At 43.6% G+C, this 27,456-nt stretch overlaps 1 protein-coding gene across 2 annotated transcripts; it reads left to right on the forward strand.

Moving 5' to 3' along the window:
* Window positions 1-7,063: 7,063 nt before the first annotated feature.
* GTF3C6 (general transcription factor IIIC subunit 6) lies at window positions 7,064-20,033 on the forward strand. 2 transcript variants are annotated; one of them, XM_003121346.5, is made up of 6 exons: window positions 7,064-7,193; window positions 7,486-7,566; window positions 8,709-8,772; window positions 8,876-8,920; window positions 12,929-13,042; window positions 18,483-20,033. In XM_003121346.5, the coding sequence occupies exons 1-6, from the start codon at window positions 7,080-7,082 to the stop codon at window positions 18,779-18,781; spliced, it is 717 nt and encodes a 238-aa protein (XP_003121394.3). In that variant the 5' UTR covers window positions 7,064-7,079; the 3' UTR covers window positions 18,782-20,033. The 2 variants fall into 2 exon arrangements, with proteins under 2 accessions (XP_003121394.3, XP_005652743.2); XM_005652686.4 differs by having other exon boundaries at window positions 12,932-13,042.
* The last annotated feature ends 7,423 nt before the right edge of the window (window positions 20,034-27,456 follow it).

Here is a 27,456-nt window from a genome sequence, read left to right on the forward strand (position 1 = left end):
CAGAAATGGTTAGTGGAGCTTCATCCATGGGATCTAGGCAGCAACTTTAATAGAGAAGACCGGGAAGCAAAGTAAGGAATTTATTGATTGGCTATAGTTTAAAGCCTAGTTGGCTGTCTGTGATTGTTCTTAGGTTTAAATGTCATAACCTTGAAGCATTTACAGGCTTAGATCTCTAAATTGCTTACTTGGGCTGCTACAGTATTAGAGCCATTTCAGTCTCAAGTTCTTTTTGCTTAATAAATTTAACAGCTGCGCACAGAAATTCATAGGAAAATTAGAGGGAAGGCCTGGCACTTTATTTATTTATTTTTTTTAAGGGCCACACCCATGGCATATGGAAGTTCCCAGGCTAGGGGTTGAATCAGAACTGAAGCTGCTGGCCTATCCCACAGCCACAGCAACGTGGGATCCAAGCCAGGTCTGTGACCTACACCACAGCTCACAGCAACGCCAGATCCCTGGCCCACTGAGCGAGGCCAGGGATCAAACCCAAATCCTCATGGACACTAGTCGGATTCATTTCCGCTGTGCCACAACAGGAACTGGTGGGCCTGGCACATACATACTAAGTGCTCAGAAAATGTGAGTTGAATCAATGACTGTTAAATTGGAGAAGGTCAGTCAGGACAAGTTTCTTGGAGTAAGAGAAGCAATAGGCAGGGACTGAGAAGGAGCAAAAGTCAGCCTGGCAGAACAAATGACATTAGTAAAGGCCCAGTGGCAAAAAAAAAAAAAAAAAAAAAAAAAAGGAGGATGTAGCATTTTCGAAGATTGGCTTGGTTAAAACAAAAGTGGTAGCTGGTGGGTGAAAGGAAGAGTGTGAGGTTTGATAAGGTATGGTACATTCTGATAGGGGTCAAACTGTCATAACAAACTAAAACATTTGTAACACCCTAAGTATAACTATAACAGTTTTATTCTTAGAACTTTGACTTCCTTTCTTGAAACTTTTTTTTCTTTTTCTTTTTTTTTTTTTTTTTTTTTTGCTGTTTAGGGCTGCACTTGCAGCATATGGAGGTTCCCAGGCTAGGGGTTGAATCGGTTCTACAGCTGCCGGCCTAAACCACAGCCACAGCAACGTGGGATCCAAGCCAGGTCTGTGACCTACACCACAGCTCATGGCAACGCCAGATCTTTAACCCACTGAGCAAGGGCAGGGATCGAACCTGTGTCCTCATGGGTAACAGTCAGATTTGTTTCTGATGTGCCACGACGGGGGAACTCCGGGAACTCCAGAGAGTGGGAAGTTTAGACTCAGATTAGGGCAATAGCTGAAAGAAATGAGAGGATGCGAGAAGAGGTCAAGGCACATTCCAGCTGAAAAAGTAATGGTATTTTTTCTCTTATTTTGTTCACGCCCACGACATGTGAAAGTTCCTGGGCCAGGGATGGAACCCGAGCCCCAGCATTGAGTCAAGCCACAGCACTGACAACACTGGATCCTTAACCCACTGCACCACCAGGGAATTCCCAATAGTACCTTTTCTTTCTATCTTTATTTTGTCTTTTGTCCTTTTAGGGCCGCACCAGCGGCATATGGAGGTTCCCAGGCTAGGGGTCTAATCCAAGTTGTAGCTGCCGGCCTATACCACAGCCACAACAATGTCAGATCCCAGCCACATCTGTGACCTACACCACAGCTCACGGAAGTGCCAGATCCTTAACCCACTGATCAAGGCCAGGGATCGAACCTGCAACCTCATGGTTCCTAGTCGGATTTGTTTCCACTGCGCCACGGCAGGAACTCCCAACAGTACCTTTTCTAAGTATTGCCTGAATAAGGAGGCCAATAAGAGAAGCACAAACAAACAAAAACCTCCAAATATGAACCTGAGCATCAGACCTGATGGTTAACTTTGGCAGTTGCTCAGTTGTTCAAGTGGAAAGGTTATAGCATTAAAATAGATTTCATCAAGAATTCATTCTTTAAAAGGCAATTCCTTGCAAGAAGAAAAAAGTTCTGGAGAATGATTGTACAACAACGTGAATATACTTAACTACTGAACTGTACACCTAAAAATAGGATGGTAAAATTTATTTTTAAAAAGGAAAAACACGAGTGTATTTTTTTTTAAAGAATTCTTTTTATGAAACTTTTGCTCCATCTACCTTAGAGGTCCATCCGCTTTTTGTTTTAGGAACATAGACTCACTCAGTAATGGGAAGCCTATCTATTTTAAGGTTTCATGTGACAATAAAGGAGATAAGAATATCATAGGTATCTAAGAATAGCAATGTGCTTGGGCTTCAATTGGGAACCAAAATGGACATGGACCTGGAGAGATTCCATGCTCACCTAGAGACTGGGTGAACTTGTCACTCTCGTTTGCCTCAGGAACGCAGTATTCCCCAACCATGGGGTGTCACCCTTCCTCTCGGTCCTATGACTACCAGCCAACCACCTCATTTAGTTATAGCTCTGCTTACTCATAATTCCAGCTTACTCGTCTCTCTCTGACCGGCTGTCAGCTTCTACTGCCATGATCAACAGACTGATCCTCATGGTATCTTCCATTTCAAATTCTTAAAAGAAAAAAAAAAAAAAAAAAATCTGGCTGCACTCAATTTTCACCTGCGTCAGAATCACCGGGAGAGCCTGTTCAATGACAGATTGTCAGGCCTCATTTCCAGCGTGTGTGACTTCGTAGTCTGGGGTAGGGTCTGAGAATTTGCCTTTTGTTTGGGGTGAGGGGCGGGTTCTGTCTTTTTAGGGCCACACCCACAGCCTGTAGAGATTCCCAGGCTAGGGGTCCAATCGGAGCTGTAGCCACCAACCTACACCACTGCTCACAGCCATGCCAGATCCTTAACCCACTGAACGGGGCCAGGGTTCGAACCCGAGTCCTCATGGATGCTAGTCCGGTTTGCTAACCACTGAGCCACCAACGGAAAGCCTGAGAATTCGCGTTTGTAACAGAATCCCAGGTAATGCTGACCGCAAGGGTCTAGGGACTACACATAAGAACCACTAGCCTGGTTGGTCACCCTCGTATCTGTTTGGACAGGGCAGTTGGGGCTGTCCTGCATGTTGCAGATACAACACTTCTGAACTGACTCTCAGGCTCATAAATTGGATAAGGAGTTCCCGTCGTGGCGCAGTGGTTAACGAATCCGACTAGGAACCATGAGGTTGCGGGTTCGGTCCCTGCCCTTGCTCAGTGGGTTTAGGATCCGGCATTGCCATGAGCTGTGGTGTAGGTTGCAGACGTGGCTCGGATCCCGAGTTGCTGTGGCTCTGGCGTAGGCTGGTGGCTACAGCTCCGACTCGACCCCTAGCCTGGGAACCTCCATATGCCGTGGGAGCAGCCCAAGAAATAGCAAAAAAAGACAAATAAATAAATAAATAAATAAATAAATAAATTGGATAAATTCCTTAACGGCCTCTTCATCTAGACAGTCGCCCAAGTCCTGTGGCCTTTTTTTTTTTTTTTTTTTTTTTTTCCTCTTTAGGGCTGCACCTGCGGCATATGGAAGTTCCCAGGCAAGGGGTCAAATTGGAGCTGCAGTTCAATCTGGTTAACAAACCCACGTCCTACTGGATACTATTCAGGTTTGTTACCACTGAGCCACGATGGGAACTCCAAAACTTTTCCCTTTTAAGTCAGTAATATTTAAATGCTTGTTTTTCAACACTCATGCTTCCTTTCTATGATGATCTCTTACCCCTTCCCTTGAGAAGTCCCCCCATCTGAAAGCCCTTAGGACCAGAAATTTTTTTTTTAAAGCCTCACTCAGCCAGTTAAGACTCCGACATAATGTCAGTGAGAATGTGGGTTCAATTCCTGGCCTCGTTCAGTGGGTTAAGGATCTGGCGTTGCTGTGGCTGTGGTGCAGGCTGGCAGCTACAGCTCCAATTCGACCCCTACCCTGGGAGCTTCCATACGCCACAGATGTGGCCCTAAAAACAAAAACAAACAAAAAGGCAGATTTTGCATCTTCCTCCACCTATTTTTGCTTTAACATCATAGGAAACTTCTAGTTAGTTGTCTGTGAACCAAAGAGCTGCTTTGGGAACATTTTCTACATTTATCAAGAGCTTCATATGGGGTGCCTGTGTCGTGGTTTGAGAAGAATCCCCAGAGATCCCACCTGGTCTCACTCCCTCAGTCTTTCCATATGGAGGTGCCATTTTACTTCACTGCCTGAAACACACTCCAGTAGCTTCCAATAGTGCCACGCTGCTACTAAATTAAGTGTGAACTGGTTTATTTTGAAATCAAAGTCCTCCAAAAATGAACATTCCAGTTTTATTTCTGATACTAAGTTACTTGTGTGCAAACTGAAAATGCTTTGGTTAGTATGTTCCCTCTCTCTCTCTCTCTATATATATATATATATATATAGATATATGTATTTTTTGCTTTTTAGGGCAGCACCTACAGCATATGGAAGTTCCCAGGCTAGGGACAGCAACAAAGCTACAGCTGCTGGCCAACACCACAGGCACAATGACGCAGGATCCTTAACCCACTGAGCGAGGCTGGGGATCGAACCCATATCCTCGTGGATTTTAGTCAGGTTTGTTAACCACTGAGCCAAGAAAGGAACTCCCAATATTTAACTAGCAAGAGGCTTCTTCCATAGCCATCTAGCTAGCATAGTGGTTCTCAAATGTGTTCCCCGGAACAGAAGCATCAATATCACCTGGGAATTTGTTAGAAATGCCTATTTTACATCTGGTCCTATACCAGACCTGCTGAATCAGAATCTCTGGCTGAGCAATCTAGGCTTTTGTTTGTTTGTTTTTTGTTTTGGCTGTGCCTACGACACGAAGAAGTTCCAGGCCAGGGATCGAACTCTTACCGCAGCAGTGACAATGCTAGATCCTTAACCTGATGAGCCACCAGGGAACTCCCAATCGGGGCTTTAACAAGCTGTCCATTGTGAATCTCATGCAGTTGAAGTTTGAGGGTCGCTGGTCTAGCATTTAGTTTTTTGGGTTTTGTTTGTTTGTTTTTGTCTTTTTGCCTTTTCCAGGGCCGCTTCCTTCGGCTTATGGAGGTTCCCAGGCTAGGGGTCTAATTGGAGCTGTAGCCGCCGGCCTGCCAGAGCCATAGCAACACGGGATCTGAGCCAAGTCTGCGACCTACACCACAGCTCACAGTAACACTGGGTCCTTAACCCACTCAGCAAGGCCAGGAATCCAACCCGCAACCTCATGGTTCCTAGATGGATTCGTTAACCACTGTGCCACGATGGGAACTCCGCATTTAGTTTAAAGCAGAGTAAGAGATGGATTTTAAAAAACAGAATTCAATGGACTATAAACAATTATTTAAGTGTGAAATGTTTTTAAGACAAAACGTTAATACTAAAGGTTCTTTTGCTAGACTTCTGCTACTAAGTGTATGTTTCATATAGGCACTTAATTTATAAAATGTGTTCTAAAGGAAAAAAAAGAGCAGAATAAACAATTTTTAATTCATTTGTCTCCTCCTTGTGGCGAGCTTTTGAATACTGAGCATGACACCCTATTTATGTTTCTCAGACACTGTATTTCTGATTTTTTAAAATAAGATTCCTCTTATTAACTACAATTAAAAATCAATTGGTCCTCCCACCAAATTGTATAGATTTTTCTCTATTAGCTCTAACAGTGGCTGTAGAAAACCATGTAATTTGTCTCTCCCATGGCTCTTTCTAATCTGACTTGGAAATCTTCCCCTATTTTGTTACTTATAATTTAGCAGCAGATCTTCATTACTTGGAACATTTTTCTGGCGTTCCCATCGTGGCTCAGTGATTAACGAATCTGACTAGGAAGCATGAGGTTGTGGGTTTGATCCCTGGCCTTGTTGCTGTGACCTGTGGTATAAGTCGAAGACCTTGCTATGGCTCTGGCATAGGCCGGCAGCTACAACCCTGATTTGACCCCTAGCCTGGGAACCTCCACATGCCACAGGTGTGCCCTAGAAAAGACCAAAAAAAAAAAAAAAAAAAAGAACTCTTTTCTTTTTTTGGGCTGCCCAGCAGCATGTGGAAGTTCCTGGACCCGGGACTGAACTGCGCCTCAGCAGGAACCCCAGCTGCTGCAGAGACAAGAACCTTAACCCAATGTACCACAACAAGAATTCTTGGAAAATGTTTTTTAAAAGTCCTAATACCCTAAATTTTTGTATACTACCCCAATAATAGATTAAATGCACATTAAGTGTCTAATACTGGGCTAAATCTATTTTATTTGAATAATCTCATTTAATTCTCACAATAACCAAGTTGCTGCATGCCTTGCTGGTCATAATGCAGTAGAAATGGACAAACATCAGACCCTCAAAGCTCATGCTCTTTGGACAGACACCATCCTGTCTTAGATAAAGATTATTTGTTTATTTTTTATTTTTAGGGCCGCAACTATGGCATGTGGCATATGGGAAGTTCCGAGGCTAAGAAGTAAAGGGAAGCCCAGGTCGCCCAGGAGGAGATACTGAGAACTACTGGCTCCAGGCACGACCAGTTCCTGACGGCGACCGACACACATTCCCGAGTCAACGACCACACTTGCTAAACTGTAACTGATAAAAATAACCTTGACAAAAAACAGGGCTTCTAAACTCCCCTATATATTCTGAAAGCCCCAAGACCCTGGCGCAACAGTCTGGCCTCCAACCCGACTGCTGCCCCTCCTTGCTGATTAAAGGCAATCTGGTTCTGTTGAGACCGTCTCATTTTTTTTCTGTAACCACCTCTCTTTTCCTTACAGGAATTATCCTGAATTAGCTCACACGATATTTAGAATATTAATTAGCCTGAGTTAGCTCTCAGGATATTAAGAATTTCTTAGAAAACAGAAATAAATTTTAAAAAAAAGAATTTCTTTCCAAGCACTGGAGGCTGCACCTGGTCCACGGTGCACCATGCCAGCATCTCCTTTATCCCCTGTGCCTCTCTACTGCTCTCATTCCATCTGGGCCAGGAGCCCGAGAGTTTCCTCGGACACGGGATCGGGACCGGCTCCTGCTCTTAGGAGAGAAAGGAGGGGCTCCACGTGGGCCTGGGAGCCGCCATCTCGCGTCCTGGCAGGGGCGGTGGGCGCGGCTGGAGCCGCAGCGGGGCGGGAGCTGCTGCCCGTACTCAAGATGGAGGCCCAGGCGGGCGGGGCCGGCGGCTGGGAGGCGGTGCAGAGGAGCGGCGGTATGGCGGCGGCCAAGGAACCGCAGAGAGGCGATGGGGACGAGGACGAAGAGGAGGCCGTGAGTGCAGCGGCAGCGGCCGCGTGGCTGAGAGTCCGGGCGCGGCCGGCGAAGGGGGGAGGGTCCCCGGGCGGGATCGTGACCCTGGGCTCGCGGCGCCCTGCGAGCGGCACGGCGGTTGGAAGGGAAAGAGGGAAGTTATCCTAGGTACCGTCGCCGGTTTCCTCTGGTTGAAAGCAGGACCTCGATTTCACAAAGGGGTGGTGGCGCTGGGGTCGTTTGGCTTCTCTTGTTAACCGCCTCCTCCTGCACCCTCGCGAGCTAGAGAGTTAACCTCTCTTTTTTCCACCAGGAGCAGTTGGTTCTGGTGGAATTATCAGGAATTATTGATTCAGACTTTCTCTCGAAAGTTGAACATAAATGCAAGATTTTGGTGAGTCTTGTAGAATTGGGGGGGGGGGTGTAGATTTCCTTAAATTTAAAAGAATGAATGGTGAAGTATAACCACCCCTTAAGATTGATAGAATTCATTCCCCGAACAAAGGCAGTGAACAGTGAAGACAATCACAGAAGTACGGGCTTAGGGGTTACGGGGAGCAGATGGGAGAAGATAGACGCTGATTGCCTGGGTGTCTACATATGTGGCTGGAGAGAGTGAAAAATTTAGATGGGGGGGGGCTTTTGTTTTTTTTTGTTTTTTTTTTAACAGCAGCACCTGTGACATATGGAGGTTCCTGGACTTGGGGATGAATTGGAGCTGCAGCTGCCGGCCTACATCACAGCCACATCAAATCCTTAACCCACTGAGTGGGGCCAGGGATCAAACCCACATCCTCATGGATGCTAGTCGGATTTGTTTCTGCTCTGCCACAATGGGAACTCCCTTCTTTTTATTTTTAAAAGAATTTATTGCAGTGTAGTTGATTTACAATGTTGTGTTAATTTCAGATATACAGCATCTTTTATCTTAAACTGAGAAATAACCAACATTTAACATTATACTAGTTTCAGCTGTACACTTTTTCAATATTTGTACATATTGTGAAATGATGACCACTATGTCTAGCTAACAGCCATTACAACACATAGTTACAATTTTTTTTTTTTTTTCTTTTTTTCTTTTTCGGCCCTCACCTGAGGCATATGGAAGTTCCCAAGCTAGGAGCGGGAATTGGAGCTACAACTGCCAGCCTAAGCCACAGCCACAGCCACAGCAGTGTCAGATCCGGGCTGTATCTGTGACATATACACCACAGCTTATGGCAACACCAGAACCTTAACCTATTGAACAAGACCAGGGATGGAACCCACAGCCTCACAGATACTAGTTGTGTTTGTTACTGCGGAGCCACAGCTCGAACTCCCCAAATTTTTTCTTTTTGTGAGAACTTGCTTACTGACTTTCAAATATATAGCATTATTAACTATAGGCACCATAATGTTCTTAAAACATCCTAGGACTTATTTCATAGTTGGAAGTTCTTTTGAGCCCTTTTTTACCCTTTCACCTATCTCCGCCACCCCCAAATGCTTTTTCTAATGATTTTTTTTTTATGATCTTATTTTCTATTGTAGGGAATTAATACTGAGAGGCCCATTCTGCAGGTGGATGGCTATGTCTTTGCTGGGGAATATGAAGGTAGGAGGATGTCAGAGAGCTGAAACTCCTTTTTTTTTCCCTAATGCCTTTTGGAGAAAGTAGCTCTTATTTCTTAACAAGTTGCCTTAACATTTTTCTGCAGACACCCTTGGGACCTGTGTTATATTTGAAGAAAATGTTGAACATGGTAAGTGATTCCTGTACTGACTCAACTTTTTTTTTTTTTGTCTTTTGTCTTTTTAGGGCCGCACCCACAGCACATGGAGGTTACCAGGCTAGAGGTCTAATCAGAGCTGTAGCCGCTGGCCTACGCCAGAGCCACAGCAACTCAGGATCCAAGCCACATCTGCAACCTATACCACAGCTCATGGCAAAGCCAGATCCTTAACCCACTGAGTGAGGCCAGGGATCAAACCCAAAACCTCTTCCTAGTCGGGTTTGTTAACCACTGAGCCATGATGGGAACTCCTCAACTCTTTTTGCTATGAAATATTTCAAACATACTTATGTATAATAGGTATTAAAGTTAGATGTCTTGGAGTTCCCATTGTGGCTCAGTGGTAATGAACCCAACAAGGCTTGGATCTGACATTGCTGTGGCATAGGCTGGCAGCTGCAGCTCCAATTCAACCCCTAGCCTAGGAGTTTCTGTATGCTGGGGGTGCAGCCCAAAAAAGGAAAAAATTAAATTAAAAATAAATTAGATATCTCGTGTATCCATTGTCCAGCTGTATGAAATCCTGTCTTTTTATTAGGTAATTTAAAAACATTCCAGGAATTCCCTTCTTGACTCAGCAGTTAACAAACCCGACTAAGATCCATGAGGATGCAGGTTCGATCACTGGCCTCACCCAGTGGGTTAAGGATCCAGTATTGCTGTGAGCTGTGGTGTAGGTCACAGACTCAGCTTGGATATGGTGTGGCTATGGCTGTGGCATAGGCCAGCAGCTGTAGCTCCGATTCGACCCCTAGCCTGGGAACCTCCATATGTCTAGGGTGCCGCCTTAAAAAGGACAAAAACAAACAAACATTCCAGATACATTTGAGGCCCTTGTACACCCCTGTCCACACTTATTCCCTTCCTTCTGTCTTCAGTAGTAATCACTTTCCTAAATTTGGTGTTTTTGGTGTTTTTCTTTCCTATACCTGATTTTATATTACATATAAATACATATTACATATGTTTGTAACCATAACTAATAAATAGTATATTTTCAAACTTAATATAAATATTAGCATATTATACATACACATTCTATATCTTTCTTCAATTAGAGCTAAGTTTTGAGATTTGTACATGTTGGTATATGTAATTCTCTTTTCCCTGTTGTTTAGTATTCTTTTTATGATTATGTAATAGTTTATTCTCCAATTAATGGACATGTTGGTTGCTTCCATTTTTATCAGTAATTATTAGTAACTACTAAAATGTATTGAGTGCCTTCTGTATGTCAGGCACTGTTCCGATGCTACACGTATTAACTCATTGAATCCTCTCCACAAGTCTGTGAAGCAGCTATCACTGTTACTTCCATTTTATATTTGAAGAAACTGAAGCATGAAAAGGTAAATAAGATTCCCAATGTCGAACATGAAATAAGAAGCCAAGCCGGGATTTGAACCCAGGTGGTTTGCTCCAGAGCCCATTTTCTTTTTTTTCCTTTTTTTTTTAGGGCTGCACCTGTGGCATATGGAGATTCCCAGGCCAGGGGTCGAATCAGAGCTGTAGCTGCCGGCCTACACCACAGCCACAGCAACGCCAGATCTGAACTGCGTCTGCAACCTACACTGCAGCTTATGGCAACGCTAGATCCTTAATCCACTAAGCGAGGCCAGGGATTGAATCTGCAACCTCATGGTTCCCAGTCGGGTTCATTTCTGCTGAGCCACGATAGGAACTCCCAGAGCCCATTTTCTTAATTATGCTTATTAATTCAGACAAAAATGCACCCATGAATGTTTTTATGTCTCTTTGTGCATAATGTAAAAATGTCTCTCAGGTGTACACTTAGCAACGGAATTGCTAGATGGATGAGCATCTGTACTAGATTCAACCATATGAAATTATCAATTTGGGCTGAATATCAACAATTTCATGTGGTTCAACTGAATAGATATCACTGTGGGGCTTTCTAAAGTGTAGAATCAGTTATCTGCGCAGTGGCAGGCTATGGAGTTTTCAGTGTGCTTCACGTCCTTAGCTCAGAGCCTCAACCTCCCTCCTACCTATACCAGTTTTTATAAAGCCATGACCCCAGGCATCTGGTTGGCAGCACTTTTTTTCTCTTCATGACTTAGTCCTCACTCCATGTGTCTCCCCCAACCCCTGCGTCAGTGACACATAGAAGTTCTGGGGCCAGGAATCGAACTCACACCACAGCAATGACCTGAGCCCACTGCAGTAACAATACTGGGGACTTAACTGGCTGAGCCACAAGAGAACTCCCTGGTCTTTCAAAGTAGTAGAATTTTACTTTATTTTGCTTTTTAGGGCCGCAACCATAGCACATGGAGGTTCCCAGGCCAGGGGTCGAATCGGAGCTACAGCTGCCGGCCTACACCACAGCCACAGCCATGCCAGATCCAAGCCATGTCTGCAACCTACGCCACAGCTCTTGGCAATGCTAGATCCTTAACCCACTGGATGAGGCCAGGGATCAAACCCAAAACCTCATGGTTCCTAGTCAGATTTGTTTCTGCTGCGCCATGACAGGAACTCCTGGAGTAGTAGAATTTTATTTTATTTATTATTTTTTTTCTTTTTAGGGCCACACCCACGGCATATGGAAGTTCCCAGGCTAGGGGTCCAATTGGAGCTGTAGCCACTGGCCTACACCACAGCCATAGCAACGCGGGATCCGAACCACGTCTGCGACCTACACCACAGCTCACGGCAACGCTGGATCCTTAACCCACTGAGTGAAGCCAGGGTCGAACCTGCAACCTCACGGTTCCTAGTCAGATTCGTTTCCACTGCACCATGACGGGAACTCCTGGAGTTGTAGAATTTTAGACCTCATTATCTTGTAAGGTCAAATTCCTGGCTCCACTTTTCCTACCTCAGGGCTGGAACCTAACAGGCCCATAGATTTAATGTCACTCAGTTTTATGTTTCTGTTTTCCTGGAGAGACATTTGTTGTTTTTGAGTTCACTTGTGCCTTAAGTTATATATTTTATCTGTCACTTGGAGCAGGAGGAATGAGTTTTTTCTTTTCTTTTCTTTCTTTCTTTCTTTTTTTTTTTTTTTTTTTTTGTCTTTTTGCCTTTTCTAGGGCCGTTCCTGTGGCATATGGAGGTTCCCAGGCTAGGGGTCCAATCGGAGCTGTAGCCACTGGCCTACACCAGAGACACAGCAATGTAGGATCCGAGCCGCATCTGCAGCCTACACCACAGCTCACGGCAATGCTGGATCCTTAACCGACTGAGCAAGGCCAGGGATAGAACCTGCAACCTCATGGTTCCTAGTCGGATTCGTTAACCACAGAGCCACAGCGGGAATTCTGTTTTTCTTTTTTTCTTTTTTGTCTTTTTTTTTTTTTTTTAGGGCTGCACACACGGCATCGGCGAGTTTCCGGACTAGGGGTGGAATTGGAGCTTCTGGCCCACACCACAGCCACAGCAACAGAGGATCCGAGCCGTGTCTGCAACCTACACCACAGCTCATGGCAATGCCAGATCTTAACCCACTGAGCAAGGCCAGGGATCAAACCCACATCCTCATGGATACTAGACAGATTCATTTCCACTGCACCACGACGGGAACTCCTGGAATGAGTTAACTCATGAACTTACTACACTTTCTTGACAGGAAGTACTTTAAACTGGAATCAGGAGTTCCCGTCGTGGCGCAGTGGTTAACGAATCCGACTAGGAACCATGAGGTTGCGGGTTTGGTCCCTGCCCTTGCTCAGTGGGTTAATGATCCGGCGTTGCCGTGAGCTGTGGTGTAGGTTGCAGACGAGGCCTGGATCCCGCGTTGCTGTGGCTCTGGCATAGGCTGGCGGCTACAGCTCCGATTAAACCCCTAGCCTGGGAACCTCCATATGCCGTGGGAGCGGCCCAAAGAAATAGCAAAAAAAAAAAAAAAAAAAAAAGACTAAAAAATAAAAAAAATAAATAAACTGGAATCATTGAGGCTTACTGTTATTTGATGACATCAAGCAGTATAATAATTATGCTCATTTTATACTCTAGTAGATGCAGAAGGCAATAATAAAACAGTGCTAAAATATAAATGCCACACAATGAAGAAGCTCAGCATGACAAGAACTCTTCTGACAGAAAAGAAGGAAGGAGAAGAACACAAAGGTTAGTTCACTTCCCTGAAAATAGGTGATTTAATATTGGCTTTGAAAATGGCACGTTGCTGCCCAGACATTCTTTGTACTTTGTAGTGTTAACTATGTGATGGGTTAGGTATGTTAAAATTGAGGATGCCCCTTGAAAAGTACAATTTAAAATTTAGTTTAATTCTTACACAGCAGAGGGCGCTGGAGACATATAAAATACCTGCTTTGCATTGCCAACGACTGTGAGGAGTTTGTCAGGAAACCTGATGTGATTTCCAGCTCTTGGTGAATTTGGCAAACCCCCCACCCCACCACTTTCTCTCTCTCACTTTCAGTAAAACTGCTTTGTAAGTGCAGAAGAAATGATGATAGCAGTTCTGGATTCCCAAGGAGTAACCCCACAGGATCTCCTAACCTTTTGCAGATATAGTAACCTTTCCCAGATGTTCACAACCAAGCTGGCTTGATATGAGGGACTCCAGGACCACAGTTGTTAGTTCTTTTTTTTTAGGGCCAAACCTGCAGCATATGGAGGTTCCCAGGCTAGGGGTCAAATCAGAGCTGTAACTGCTGGCCTACACCACAGCCACAGCAATGAGGGATCTGAGCCGCATCTGTGACGCACACCACAGCTCATGGCAATGCTGGATCATTAACCCACTGAGCAAGGCCAGTGATCAAACCTGCGTCCTCATGGATGCTAGTCAGATTCGTTTCCATTGAGCCATGAGGGGGACGCCAAGTTGTTAGTTCTGAGTCTAGTTCTTCTTTTTGGCTGTGGTGTACAGCAGCTTGATATGGGATCTGAGTTCCCAGACCAGGGATTGAACCCAGGCCACAGTGGTGAAAGTGCTGAGTACTAACCACTAGACCGCCACGAAATTCCCCTGAGTCTAGTCCTTTTTTTTTTCTTTCTTCTTCTTTTTAGGGCAGCACATGGGGCATATGGAGGTTCCCAAGCTAGGGGTCAAATTGGAGCTGTAGTTGCTGGCCTGTGCCATAGCCACAGTGACAGCCATGCGGGATCCGAGCTTTGTCTGTAACCTGTACCCCAGCTCTTGGCAACGTTGGATCCTTAACCCACGGAGCGAGGCCAGGGATCAAACCTGCAACGTTATGGTTACTAGTCGGATTGTTTCCGCTGCACCACAGTGGGAACTCCTGAGTCTAGTTCTTAATAGGCATCCATTTAGCCTTTCTAGGTACTGGTCATCCCACACTAGAGACTTGAGGACAGTGCTTTTTGCACCCATAGCATACATGTGTTTGTGGAGATGAACAAACAATCATTTGATGATTTAAAAGCTTATTGCTGACCACACCTTGCTTTTTCATCTACCCTAGGGAATTTGGGACATGGTTGGAATAAAGGTGTTTGCCCACTTTAAAAAAAAAATGACTTATTGCTCAAAGGCATATTTAAATAAGACTCTATTGATGAATATTCATGGCTTGATTTATTGTATTTTAAGGAATAAATATTTGAAGGTACATTAATTTTATAGAAATTGGTTATATCAAGTACACATCACTGTATACCAAGTCTTTTATATATTCCACAACTATCCCTTTTTGAGGCACTCTGAAAATAATAGGAAGAAGGAGGCACTTAAAGTTCTAGAATGAACTTGAAAGGCAGATCCAGATAAGATTGCTTAGCTATCATTTAGATATTGTTTTCATTTTTTTAATTTTTAAATTTTTTTGTCTTTTTGTCTTTCTAGGGCCACACCCGCAGCATCTGGAGGTTCCTAGACTAGGGGTCTAATCAGAGCTGTAGCCGTTGGCCTACGCCACAGCCACAGCAATGTGGGATCCAAGCCTCATCTGCCACCTACACTACAGCTCACAGCAACACCGGATCTTTAACCCGTTGAGCGAGACCAGGGATTGAACCCACAACCTCATGGTTCCTAGTCAGATTCATGACGGGAACTCCTAGATAGAGTTTTTAAAGGAAGTTATAGAATTTCTTCTCATATAGTACTTAATAATCTAATAGATCTTTGTGAAGATATATGCATGTCTATTTTAATCAAATAAATAGTAACCAACTATTCAAGGCTGTATTGGTTATCCATTGCTGCATTAAAAGTTACTCCTAAACTTAATGGCTTAAAACAACAACAACAGAACAGCATCTTACACAGTTTCTATGAAGCAGAAATTTGGGAGCAGCTTAGCTAGGTAGTTCTGGCTGGAGTCTCTCGTGAGGTTGCAATCAGTATCTTGGCTGGGTTGCAGTCATCTGAAGGCTTGAGTAAGGCTGGATGCATCTCACATCATTGTAAGATGGCTCACTCTCACGGTTGGTGAGTTTGTGCAGGCTGTTAGCAGGAGGCCTCACATCTTTGCCTCCCCATAGTACTATTGGAGTGTCTCCTGACATGGCAGCAGGCTTTCCCAGATGAGGTGATCCTTGGGAACAAGGTAGACCCCACAATGTCTTTTATGAACTCGCCTTAGAACCTCATTCTGTCTGGAGTTCCCTTGTGGCACAGTGGGATCTGGTGTTTTCACTGCTGTGGCTTGGGTCACGGCTGTGGCATGAGTTCGAGCCCTGGCCCAGGAACTTCCACATGCCTTGGGTGCAGTCCCCCCCCCCAAAAAAATCACATTCTTTCATATTCTATTCCACGTGGAAGGGGATGACACAGGGGCCTGCATGTAAGGTGAGGATTGTTGGGGACCGTCTTGGAGGCTGGCTGCCACACATTGGAAGATGCAGGGCAAAATAGAAGATGTGGTCCTTACTTTCTAGGAACTCAAAGCCCTTTTTTTGGCCACATTAGTGGCATGTGGAAGTTCCCAGGCCAGGGATAGAACCCACAGCAGTGACCAAATAGCTGCAGTGACAACACCAGGCCCTTAACCCACTGTACCACAAGGGAACTTGGAGAACTTGTACTCTTAAGTAAATCACATTGAAACAAACATGGATGACTATGATGACACCCATTTCACTCAACTTATTTCATGTATCCATTATGTGACAGGTATTGTGCTAAATTACAGAGTAGGCTTCATGATGGCTTTAAGGTTTTGAATTTGGTGACTAGGAGAATGACGTTAATTGCAGGAAAAAATATATTGTGAGCCACATGGGAAGTCCAATTGCAGGGAAAAAAGTAGGAAGTCAGTAGTTGAAGCTGAACCAGTGGGGAAATACTAATCAAAAAATTTTTTTTTCTTTTTGCCTTTTTAGGGCTATACCCGAGGCATATGGAAGTTCCCAGGCTAGGGATTGAATTGGACTCTTAAGCCACTGAGTGAGGCCAGGGATCAAACCTGCATCCTCATGGATACTAGTCGGGTTTGATACTGCTGAGCCACGACGGAGGATCTCCATAATAAATTTTTGGAAGAAGGAGAATTTATAGTAGTAACACGAGAAAAGACATCAGCAGTAACCACGTTTCAACAAATAGGGCAGAAGACTTAGTTTATGATGGGGGATAGGAGCATATGGATACTTGTACAGGGATGGGCAGGATGGGTTGGGGTATCTTAGGGATATCTAATGGAATTTTGAAGATGAGAGTAAACAGCTTGGGCTTGCTATAGAAATTGAGGATACAGGAGTTCCCATGTGGTTCAGTGGGTTAAGAACCTGACTGGTACCCATGGGGATGCGGGTTTGATCCCTGGCCTTGCTCAGTGGGTTGGGGATCCTGTGTTGCCACAAGCTGTGACTTGGATCTGGTGCTGCTTGGCTGTGGCATAGACCAGCAGCTGCAGCTCTGATTCTGTCCCTAGCCAGGGAACCTCCATGTGCTGCAGGTGTAGCCCTAAAAAGGAAAAAAAAAAAAAGAAACTGAGGATCCATTGAAAATGCTTGGCTGGAAGGGTCATACAGATAAAAGAAAAAATAGCTACTATTATTGGAGCATTTCTTAATTATGTGAGTTTATTGAGGGGAAAGGGCTGTGAGGAAAAGAACAAAAATTTTTTTCAAGGTTTTTTTTTGTTTTTTTTTTTTGAGAGTTGTCTTATTTCACAGTTGGATTTTCCAACTCAAAATAATATCTAAGTCTAACTCACAAGATAATAGAGTAGTATCATCTATTGTCTTATGAAAACTGATTGGGCAATGGAGTTCCCGCTGTGGTGCAGTAGAAACAAATCTGACTAGGAATCATGAGGCTGTGGGTTCGATCCCTGGCTTTGCTCAGTGGGTTAAGGATCCGGCATTGCCGTAAGCTGTGATGTAGGTCACAGACATGGCTCAGATCTGGCGTTGCTGTGACTGTGGTGTCGGCCAGCAGCTGTAGTTCTGATTAGACCCCTAGCCTGGGAACCTCAATATGCTGTGGGTGCAGCCCTAAAAAGAAAAAAAAATGGGGTAAGGAACAAGCTGCAGGAAAGTGGCTAAATTTTTTTAAAGCCAAGAGATGGCAGTGGGAGCTCAGTTATCTCTGAGAATGAGTTGGGAATTGGACTCTGGAAAAATAGTTTGGAATAATAACTGAAGTTGTTTACTCATAGTAGTTTTTTTGTTTGTTTGTTTTCTGGCCTTGCCTGCAGCATGTAGAAGTTCCTGGGCCAGGTACTGAACGCAAGCCACAGCAGCAACCCAAGCCACTGCAGTAACGACACTAGGTCCTTAACCTGCTGCACCGCCAGGGAACTCCTACTGGGATTTCTTTTTTTTTTTTCCTTTTTTTTTTGGCTGCCCCTCAGCATATGGAGTTCCTGGGCCAGGGATCACATCTAAGTCCCACTTGTGACCTAAGCTGCAGTTGCAGCAATGCGGGATCCTTAACCCACTGTGTTGGATGGGGGATTGAACCTGTGTCCCAGTGCTTCCAAGATGACGATGATCCTGTTGGCACCACAGCGGGAACTCGATACTTAAGTGGTTTTGATGCTGCATACCCTATAGGCTTCCTGAGTTCTCCATGGAAGATGGAAATTATGTGCATATTTATCAGTAGGTACAGGCACCATGTTCTTTTATGTTGAGGTTTTTTTTTTTTAATTTTTTAATTTTTTTTTTTTTTTTTTTTGTCTTTTTGCCTCTCTAGGGCTGCACCCACAGCATATGGAGGTTCCCAGACTAGGGGTCTAATCAGAGCTGTTGCTGCTGGCCTACGCCACAGCCACAGCAGCAAGGGATCTGAGCCACATCTGTGACCTATGCCACAGCTCACGGCAACGCCAGATCCTTAACCCACTGAGCAAGGCCAGGGATCAAACCCGAAACCTCATGGTTCCTAGTCGGATTCTTTAGCTACTGAGCCACGACAGGAACTCTGAGGTTTTATTTTTATAAATATATTATTTAATATATATATTTTTTTCCACTGTACAGCATGGGGACCAAGTTACACATACATGTGTACATACTGTTTCCTCCCATTGTTGTGTTGCTATTTTTATAAATATGGAATGAACATTTAAATTGAAACTATATTTAAGTAACTCACATTCCTTTTTCATGTTTCTTTTCTTCCCATCAGGTGGTGTGGAGTGGCTACAAATCAAGGAGAATGTTTACTCGTGTAGACCCAACATGATTTGTAATTTTCTGCATGATAATGAAGATGAGGAAGTTGTAGCTCCAGACCCAGATAAACCTTTGGAGTTGGAAGAACAAGAGATTCAAATGAAAGATAATTCAAACCTGAGTTATGAACACGGGGACCCACCGAACTTGGAAATAGAGGATTCTGGTGCTCTTACTGATATACCCTCTGAGACAGAAGGCTCTGTTTTTATGGAAACTCAAGATACAGCCTTAGAAATGACTCCTAGGTGAAATGTTTCTCATAATAACTAGTCGTGAACTTTTTAGGGGTTTTATATAATAGGCTTTGTAGCTTTCAGCTGTTCACAATTTTATTATTTCTGTTGGCAATACACACATTTCCAATTATAGCATAGTTTAATCTATTAGAATTTAGGGACCAGATATGAATTTTTAAAAAAATACGGTGTAAATGATTATAGGGACCCTTCTGTGATGAGTCCTTTAAATTGGAGGTTTAACTAAGGTGAGTGTGTAAGTTTCTGTTGAAACCATCACAAATTACCACAGACTTAGTGGCTTAAAACTACGTAAGTGTATTGTCTTATAGTTTTGCAGGTCAGCTGTCTAACATGGGTTTCACCTGTCTCAGCTTGATGGGCTAAAGTCAAGGTATTTGCAGGATTTCCTTTTCTGGAGGCTGGAGGTCGAGTAGGAGACTCCCATTTCCTTGCTCATTCAGTTGTCGGAATTCGGTTTTTTGCAGTGGAAGAATCAAGGTCCCACATCCTTGCTGTTGGCTAGAGCCATTCCTCGACTTCGAGAGGTGGCCTGCCTTCCTTGACTTGTGGTCCCCTTCTCTTCAAAACCAGCAATGGTCAAGTCCCTCTCACTCTTTGAATCTCTTCTGCTTCTTCCATCATCCTCTCGTGAATGGACCCTTCTACCTACTTGTAAAGGTCCATTTGATTACATAGGGCACATGTGGATAACTTCTTTATTTTAAGGTTTATAACCTTAATTCCATCTGTAAAGTCCCTTTTGCCATGTAATTTAAGCAGGCATAAAACTGAGAATTATGGCATGAAAATCTTGGGGGCCCATTTTCCAGTCTACCAAAGTCAGTGTTACTTCTGAGAACAGAAAAAATTCAGACATGCTTAAGGATAAAAGTGGAATTCCTAATATTCCAGCTCTAATTTCACTCCTTTCCCACGGAAGAAAGATTATTGGAATTCAGCTGTAAGTAACAGTTATTCTATTATTAAGTAAATTACAAACTTTGATACACGTTGAACTGTATGAAATTGCCATTATTTGTTTCTGACTACAAAACCCAGCAATTGCATATGGTTTCACCTGGTTCTAATTAGTTAAAACACCTCACATTAATTGTGTCTCACAAGTGTTGCAGATGTAAATTTGTTGTGACAGAGGATTAATGTTCTAAGATGAGGAATTTTTTCCTTCAATAAATTTTGTAACTTTTTCCTATTTCATTGGAAAATAACTTACCCTGATTAAAACTATTTCTAAATCATAAGCATGAATGTCTTTCCAATTTCTGTGTGTGTGTGTGTTTTTAGGGCCACACCTATGGCATATGGAAGTTCCCAGGCTAGGGGTCAGGTCAGAGCTGTAGCTGCCGGCCTGCACCACAGCCGCAGCAATGTGGGATCCAAGCTGCACCTGTGACCTACACCACAGCTCATGGCAATGCCGGATCCTTAACCTGCTGAGCAAGGCCAGGGATGGAACTCGCATCCTTCTGGCTACTAGACAGATTCGTTACCGCTGAAGCCATGACAGGGACTCCTGTCTTTCCAATTTTCATATGATTTTAGATTCAGCTTTTGTTTAATCCAAAGTTTTGCTTTGTTTTGTTTTTTACCATATGTATGTGGAGAGATTGCTAATTACCCGACCCAATATCTGGTCTTCCTTCTTTGTAACAGAATACCAGAAGTTACTCAGGTTAGCAATGTGCTCAGCTTTCCTTGTGTATGTGAAAGCTGCTGTATGACTAAATTCTGGCCAGTGACATGGAATTAGAAGTGTTGAGTGATTGGTCCTTAACATTTAAGGCATAAAGGGAAATGGACCAGCTCATCTTTTTCTTCCTGCTGGAACAAGGATGTAGTGGCTAGAGCTCTAGCAGGCTTCTTAAATTATGAAGTAACCCTGGAAATAGAAACAATGAATGGCTTGAAAATAAGGTGGACAATTGAATCCTGGTACTATTATTGCTGCTCTGGACTGCTGTGAATAAAGAGGGTTAATAAAACTTTCTCAGGGGTAAAATGGCCTCAGGTGTTCCTTTCAGCACTGTCTTCTCTAGAAATCTACTGGACAAGGTAATTATAGAATGTCAGCTATGATGCCAGGTAGTATTCATGATTAGAAATGACTCCCCGGAGTTCCGTTGTGGCTCAGTGGATTAAGAACCCGACTAGTATCCAAGAGGATACCGGTTTGATCCCTAGCTTTGCTCTGTGTTAAGGATCTGGCATTGCCGTGATCTGTGATGTAGGTCACAGACGCTGCTTGGATCTGGTGTGGCTGTGATGTAGGCCCGCAGCTGCAGCTCCGGTTCGACCCCTAGCCGGGGAACTTCCATATGCTGAGGGTGAGGCCCTAAAAAAAAGCAAAAAAAGTAAATAAATAAAAAGAGAGAGAAATCGGTTCTTAGGGGGCAGGAAGCTCCTAAGGTAGTGTGGCTTCTGCGCCCACCCAAATGGTCTTATTTCCTCACACCTGAGCTGACACTTGGACAGGTAGAATAATTACTCCTATGACACAAGCCTCATGCTGCTGTTTCCTATTAAGTTAAGTGAGTATAGAGCATAGTGTGAGGCCAGTTGGATCTTGTGAATGTTACTCCAAACCTGGGACTACTGCTGCTGTTCAGGCAGAGAGGGCCTGGCAACTGCCTACCTCTGGCTTCTATTGGGGGGATAACTTCTCTCTGGTTTCAGCTTCTGTAATAGCCACACTTAATCCTAGTTGATATACATTTTGAAAAATATAAAGAAGTAGAAGGGAAGTTCCCGTGGTGGCGCAGTGGTTAACGAATCCGACTAGGAACCATGAGGTTGCAGGTTCGATCCCTGCCCTTGCTCAGTGGATTAACGATCCGGCGTTGCCGTGAGCTGTGGTGTAGGTCGCAGACGCGGCTCGGATCCCGCGTTGCTGTGGCTCTGGCGTAGGCTGGTGGCTACAGCTCCGACTCGACCCCTAGCCTGGGAACGTCCATATGCCGTGAGAGCAGCCCAAGAAATAGCAAAAAGACCAAAAAAAAAAAAAAAAAAAAGAAGTAGAAGGCAAGATTCTTGAGATCTGTAATCTTGCAAAATAAGCTCATCTAGACTGTGATGTTGTTCTTAGATTGATGAGGTCAGTATAATCTCTAAAGAGAACATGATGTGTTTTAGTTTCTTTTAGAGTTAAGTATAAATTTGGAATTATTAAAATAAAATCTTTTTTTTTTTTTTTTTTTTTTTTGGTTGGACCTGTGGCATATGGAAGATCCTGGGCCAGGGATTGAATCCCAGACACAGCTGTGACCAAGTCAGAGCTGCTGCAACACCAGATACTTAACCTGCCGTGCCACAGTGTGAACTCCAAAATTTTATTTTTTTAGAAGATTAGAACTTAATATATTAATTCCTCCAGCATTTATGTGCCTTACTAACTTACTAGAATTAACGTAGTGAATGAATCCTAGAATCACAGTCTCTGTATAATAGTCACACTAAATGCTACTTCTGACACTGTGAATGCAGTGAGTGAATTTTGCATACAAATAATGATGTTCTACTTAAAAGGATCATTTTGCTAAAGTACATCAAGGAGAATTATTCCTTAAAGCTATTATAAAAGATGTTGGAGGGAGTTCCTGCTGTGACTCAGCAGTAAGGAGTCCAACAAGTATCCATGAGGACGTGGGTTTGATCACTGGCCTTGCTCAGTGGGTTAAGCATCTGGCATTGCCTTGAGCTGTGGTGTAGGTCACAGATGAGGCTCAGATCCAGTGTTGTGGCTGTGGCGTAGGCAGCAGCTGCAGCTCAGATTCAACCCCTAGCCTGGGAACTTCCATATGCTGAGGGTGTGGCCCTAAAATGATTAAAAAAAAAAAAGTTGGAAAATCAATCCATTTTGTTCATTATGTACTACATTGCTGATCATAACAAATTCATTGACATATGGCTGGCATAGTGAAACTATTGACAACAGTATGTGCTACTCGGTTCAAACAGCAGCTTTTTTTTTTTTTTTTTTTTTGGGGTCTTTTTGTCTTTTTAGCACCTGTGGCATATGGAGGTTCCCAGGCTAGGGGTCTAATCAGAGCTATAGCTGCTAACTTACGCCAGAGCCACAGTAACGCCAGATCTGAGCTGCGTCTGCAAACTACACCACAGCTCACAGCAACAACGGATCCTTAACCCACTGAACAAGGCCAGGGTTTAAACCCACATCCTCATGGATACTGATTGGTTTGTTACCATTGAGTCATGAGAGGAACTCCCAATATAGCAGCAACTTGTAATTTTTTATTTTATATTTTTTTTTCCTTTTTGGCCATCCTGTAGCGTTTGGAGTTTCTGAGCCAGGGATCAGATCCGAGGCACAGTTGGGACCTACGCTGCGACTCTAGAAAACTCTTGTTTCCCACTCATGATTGTATTAGTTTCCTATTGCTGCTGTGACAAAACAGTACAAACTTAGTGGCTTAAAACAACATAAATACATACAGTTCTGGGAGTCAAATGTCAAGATAAAGTTTTATGGGGATAAAATCAGGATGTTGGTATGGTTGTGTCCCTTTGGAGATTCCAGGGGAGAATCCATTTTCTTGTCTCTTCCAGCTTCTAGAGGCTGCCTGTATTCCTTGGCTTAAGGCTTCTTCCATATTCAAAGCCAACAGCACAGCATCTTCAGAGCAGTTAATCTCTCCTCACTCTAACCTGCTTCTGTCATTGCATCTTCTGACTCACATCCTTCCCTCTTAAAAAGTCCCTTGTAATTAGATTTGGCCCACCCAGAAAATCCAGGTTAATCTTATTTAAAGACCTTTAACATAATCAACCTGCAAAATCCCTTTTACATATACGGTAACATTCACAGGTTCTGGAGATTAGGACATAGACATTTAGGGGGACATTATTTTGTCTGCCACACTGTCATTATACACTTTGATGCATCAGTTGTCCTGGGAAACAAGTGAGGTGAGCCCTATGATTGCCCTCCCCATCATACTGCCTAGAGAGTGTTTTCGAGGAGGTGTCCAGATGGGGTTCAGTGTTCTCTCATTTGAGATGGAACTGAGAGTCTAGGGAGACTAAGGAGCCTGGTTTGCAGATCAGCATATTGGAGGGGGAGGGTGTGCAGAGAGAAATTCAGTGATCTGTAAAGTCTTCCTGGAGTCTTCAGAATACTGATCACATGTGTGTCAGAAAACCACTGGGGGTGGGGTGGGGGGGGAAGCCATCTGAACAATCCCTGGAGCTTACAGTTCCCAGCCAGAGTGGAAACCCACATAATTGATGAGGCATGAATAGAGTTTTCAGAAGGGTTTGCCTCAATAGTGGAGCAAAATTAGCTTAACTGAGGATCTCGCCCCCACCTAACCAAGGTTAAAAGCAAGAACTGAAAGGATTTAACTGTTTTTAAAGTCAATTGTATCCCAGAACAACATAAGAACATTTTTAATATATCTAGCACCCAACAGGGTAAAATTCAATGTCTGGCATGCAGTAAAATACAGCTGATCCTTGAACTGTAGGGTTTGAACTGTGCAGGTCCACATGTACGGACTTTTTTCAGTTAATATGTACTATGCTGTTTCTGATGGGTTGAATCTTCAGATGCAGAACCACAGATACAGAGGGCCAACTGTAAAATTATATGCGGATTTGGAGGGGTTGTCACCCTAACCTTCTTTTCAAGAATCCACTGTGTTATCACAGAGACTTGTGGTTTCTGGTCTGGCACTAAGAAGCTAGAAGTAGCTGCTCCATCCTAACAAGCAAAAAGGTGAACTGAAAAATCAACATCTCTTCTTGGACCTATCAGAGAAGTGAGGTCACAGGGCAAATCTCTGCCTCCAAAATCGGAGAGACGGGTGAATACAGAGCATTACAAAAACCCCATAAGCACAAACCTCTCTGAGAACCAGTGCTGGGCTAGGAAAATCTGAACTGTAATCAATGAATTGCTGGAGGTTCAAGGGGGACAACACTGAGAGTTAAAAACTCCGGGAGAACATAGCCATTGGGGATCCTCGTTCACACTCATGAATTTTACCTCCAACTAGGTTCTCACAGTGAATGATGCAGAAAAATTTCCTTGTGTTTCCAGAAAGGAACCATTTTGAAATATGCTAGAGTTATGCCAGAGCATTCTGGGTTTTTTTTTGGGGGGGGTGATTATGGCATGTAGAATTTCCCCAGGCCAGGGTTGAACCTGAGCCACAGCAGTGAAAAAACCACATCCTTAACCGCTAGGCTACCAAAGAATTCCCAGAGCACTCTGTTTTTAACAAGGTCTGCCCTCAAGAAAAACTAACCAGAGCCTAACCTCAAAATCCTTTGTCATCAGGGAAATGCAAATGAAAACTACCAGTTACTACTTCACACCTGCTCCAATGGCTTAATGAAAAAACAAGAGCAAATTTTGGAGAGGAATGGAGAAGTTGGAAGCTGTGGTTGATAGAATAATGCTACCTCCCAAAAGATGCCTGTGTTCTAAACTCAGGGATCTGTGAGTACCTTGGCCAGAGGGAATTTGTTAAATGATTAAGGATCTTGAGATAGGTGGTATTATTGTGAATTAACCAGGTGAGCCACATGTAATCCCAAGGGTTTTATATGATGGAGTAAAAGGTCTTAGAGTCAGAGAAAAAGTTCAAATGATGCTTTTTGAAGATGGAGGAATACCAAGGAATGCAAACAGCATCTCCAAGTTGGAAGGTAAAGAAACAGATTCTCCCTGGAATTTCTGGAGAGAATGTAGCTCTACTGATATCTTAATTTTATATTTGAAAAACTAATTTCAGGCTTCTGGCTTCTAGAATGCTAACATAATACATGTGTTATCTTACACCAGTAAACTTGTGATAATTTGTTACAGTAGCAAGAGAAAAACCAATTCCATGGAGTTCCCGTCGTGGCGCAGTGGTTAATGAATCCGACTAGGAACCATGAGGTTGCGGGTTTGGTCCCTGCCCTTGTTCAGTGGGTTAACGATCTGGCGTTGCCGTGAGCTGTGGTGTAGGTTGCAGATGCGGCTCGGATCCTGCGTTGCTGTGGCTCTGGCTCCTAGCCTGAGAACCTCCATATGCCGCAGGAGCGGCCCAAGAAATAGCAAAAAGACAAAAAAAAAAAAAAAACAATTCCAAACCCTGTTACATTGCTAATGGAACTGTAAAATGATGCAGGCAGAAAATAGTTTGGCAGTTCCTCAAAATGTCACCCATAATGGGGCTTACCATATGCAGTTCTACTTCTATAGAATTGGAGAAAATCTAAACAAAAACCCTGTACATGGATATTGAAAGCAGCATAATCCATAATAAAAAGGTGGAAACATTTTTGAATGGATAAACATTACGTATCTATAGAATTGACAATTATTTTGTCCTACATAAAGAATGCACTGAGGAGTTCCTGCTGTGGTTCAGTGGATTAAGAATTAACTGCACCTGCAGTATAAGTTGCAGCTGTGGCTTGGATTTGATTCCTGGCCTGAGAAATTCCATATGCCACAGGTGCAGCCAAAAAAAAAAGTGTACTGAGAATTAAGTACTGATACATGCATCAACACATATGACCCTGTATGAAAACATGTGAACATATATGAACACAGTAAGTGAAATAAGCCAGACACAAAAGGACACATATTGTATAAATTCATTTATATGCTGTGTTCTCAATAGGTACATCTACCCAGACATAGCTCAGGGGAGGTAAGAGCGGAAAGTGGGAGAATTCCCTGGTGGCCCAGTGGGCTAAGTCACTGCTATGGATCAGGTGGATGCTTTTGGGTCACTTCACTTGCCCCAGGATGTGGGGGGGGGGGGTTCCCTGGTCCCTAAACTTTTACATTCTGTAGAAGGGGCAAAAAAAAAAAAAAGAGTGGAAATGGCTGAGTGCTACTAGGTTAGGAGATAGGTGATATAAAATGTTCTGTAATTAGATAGTGGTGATGGATGTACATCTTTGTAAATACACTAAAGACACTAAATTGTACACTTTACAGGGATAACTTATAGTAAGTGAAGTATACAGCAATTTGCAATTTTGGGGAAAAATAACGATTAAGAGCTGTTATATTATGGACACCTCTTACGTGCCAGGCACTGTTATAAACTCTGCTTTACTGGTATTGCATTTATGTCAGTAGTGCACATTTTAGGAATTCCCATCTTGGCTCAGTGGTTGACCTACCAGACTAGTAACTATGAGGTTGCGGGTTGGATACCTGGCTTGGCTCAGAGTTTAAGGAGCAGGGGTGGTAGTGAGCTGTGGTGTAGGTCGCAGACGAGGCTTGGATCCTCCGTTTCTGTGGCTGTGGTATAGGCTGGCGGCTGCAGCTCCGATTTGAACCCTAGCCTGGGAACCTCCATATGCCACAGGTGCGGCCCTAAAAAGCAAAATAAAAAAAAAAAAAAAAAAGAAAAAGCGCATTTCACTGATAACTTTAGTATAATGTATCTATTGACATCAACCTTTCTAGCATCCCGAGGGGATTCCCAGATCACTAACACCTGGTCCTTGAATAGATGAGTCCGCTATACATACAGGTGTGTTCATCAAGCTCCTAGAGGTACTTCCAGAAAAAAACCCAGGCAGGAACCTGTAACCAAGGTAACAGAGCGCGATTTCATCAAAAACGGCCGCTAGTGTCTCTAGGCTTCCGTGGCGGGGCGGCCCCAGGAAGTGACGTAGCGCACAAGTTCCGGTTCCGCG

The sequence above is a fragment of the Sus scrofa genome, chromosome 1 (genome assembly GCF_054392235.1).
Source record: "Sus scrofa isolate SSC_HxYL_T2T_F1_AM1 chromosome 1, Sscrofa_HxYL_maternal_Yorkshire_Landrace_v2.0, whole genome shotgun sequence".
Lineage (NCBI taxonomy): Eukaryota > Metazoa > Chordata > Mammalia > Artiodactyla > Suidae > Sus > Sus scrofa.

Excerpts from the sequence above, each read along its gene's own strand:
- GTF3C6 (XM_003121346.5), top strand. The coding sequence starts at position 7,080 with ATGGAGGCCCAGGCGGGCGGGGCCGGCGGCTGGGAGGCGGTGCAGAGG. Across the intron at positions 7,194-7,485 it reads ACGAGGACGAAGAGGAGGCC|GAGCAGTTGGTTCTGGTGGA; the intron begins GTGAGTGCAGCG and ends TTTTTCCACCAG. Across the intron at positions 8,773-8,875 it reads CTTTGCTGGGGAATATGAAG|ACACCCTTGGGACCTGTGTT; the intron begins GTAGGAGGATGT and ends ATTTTTCTGCAG.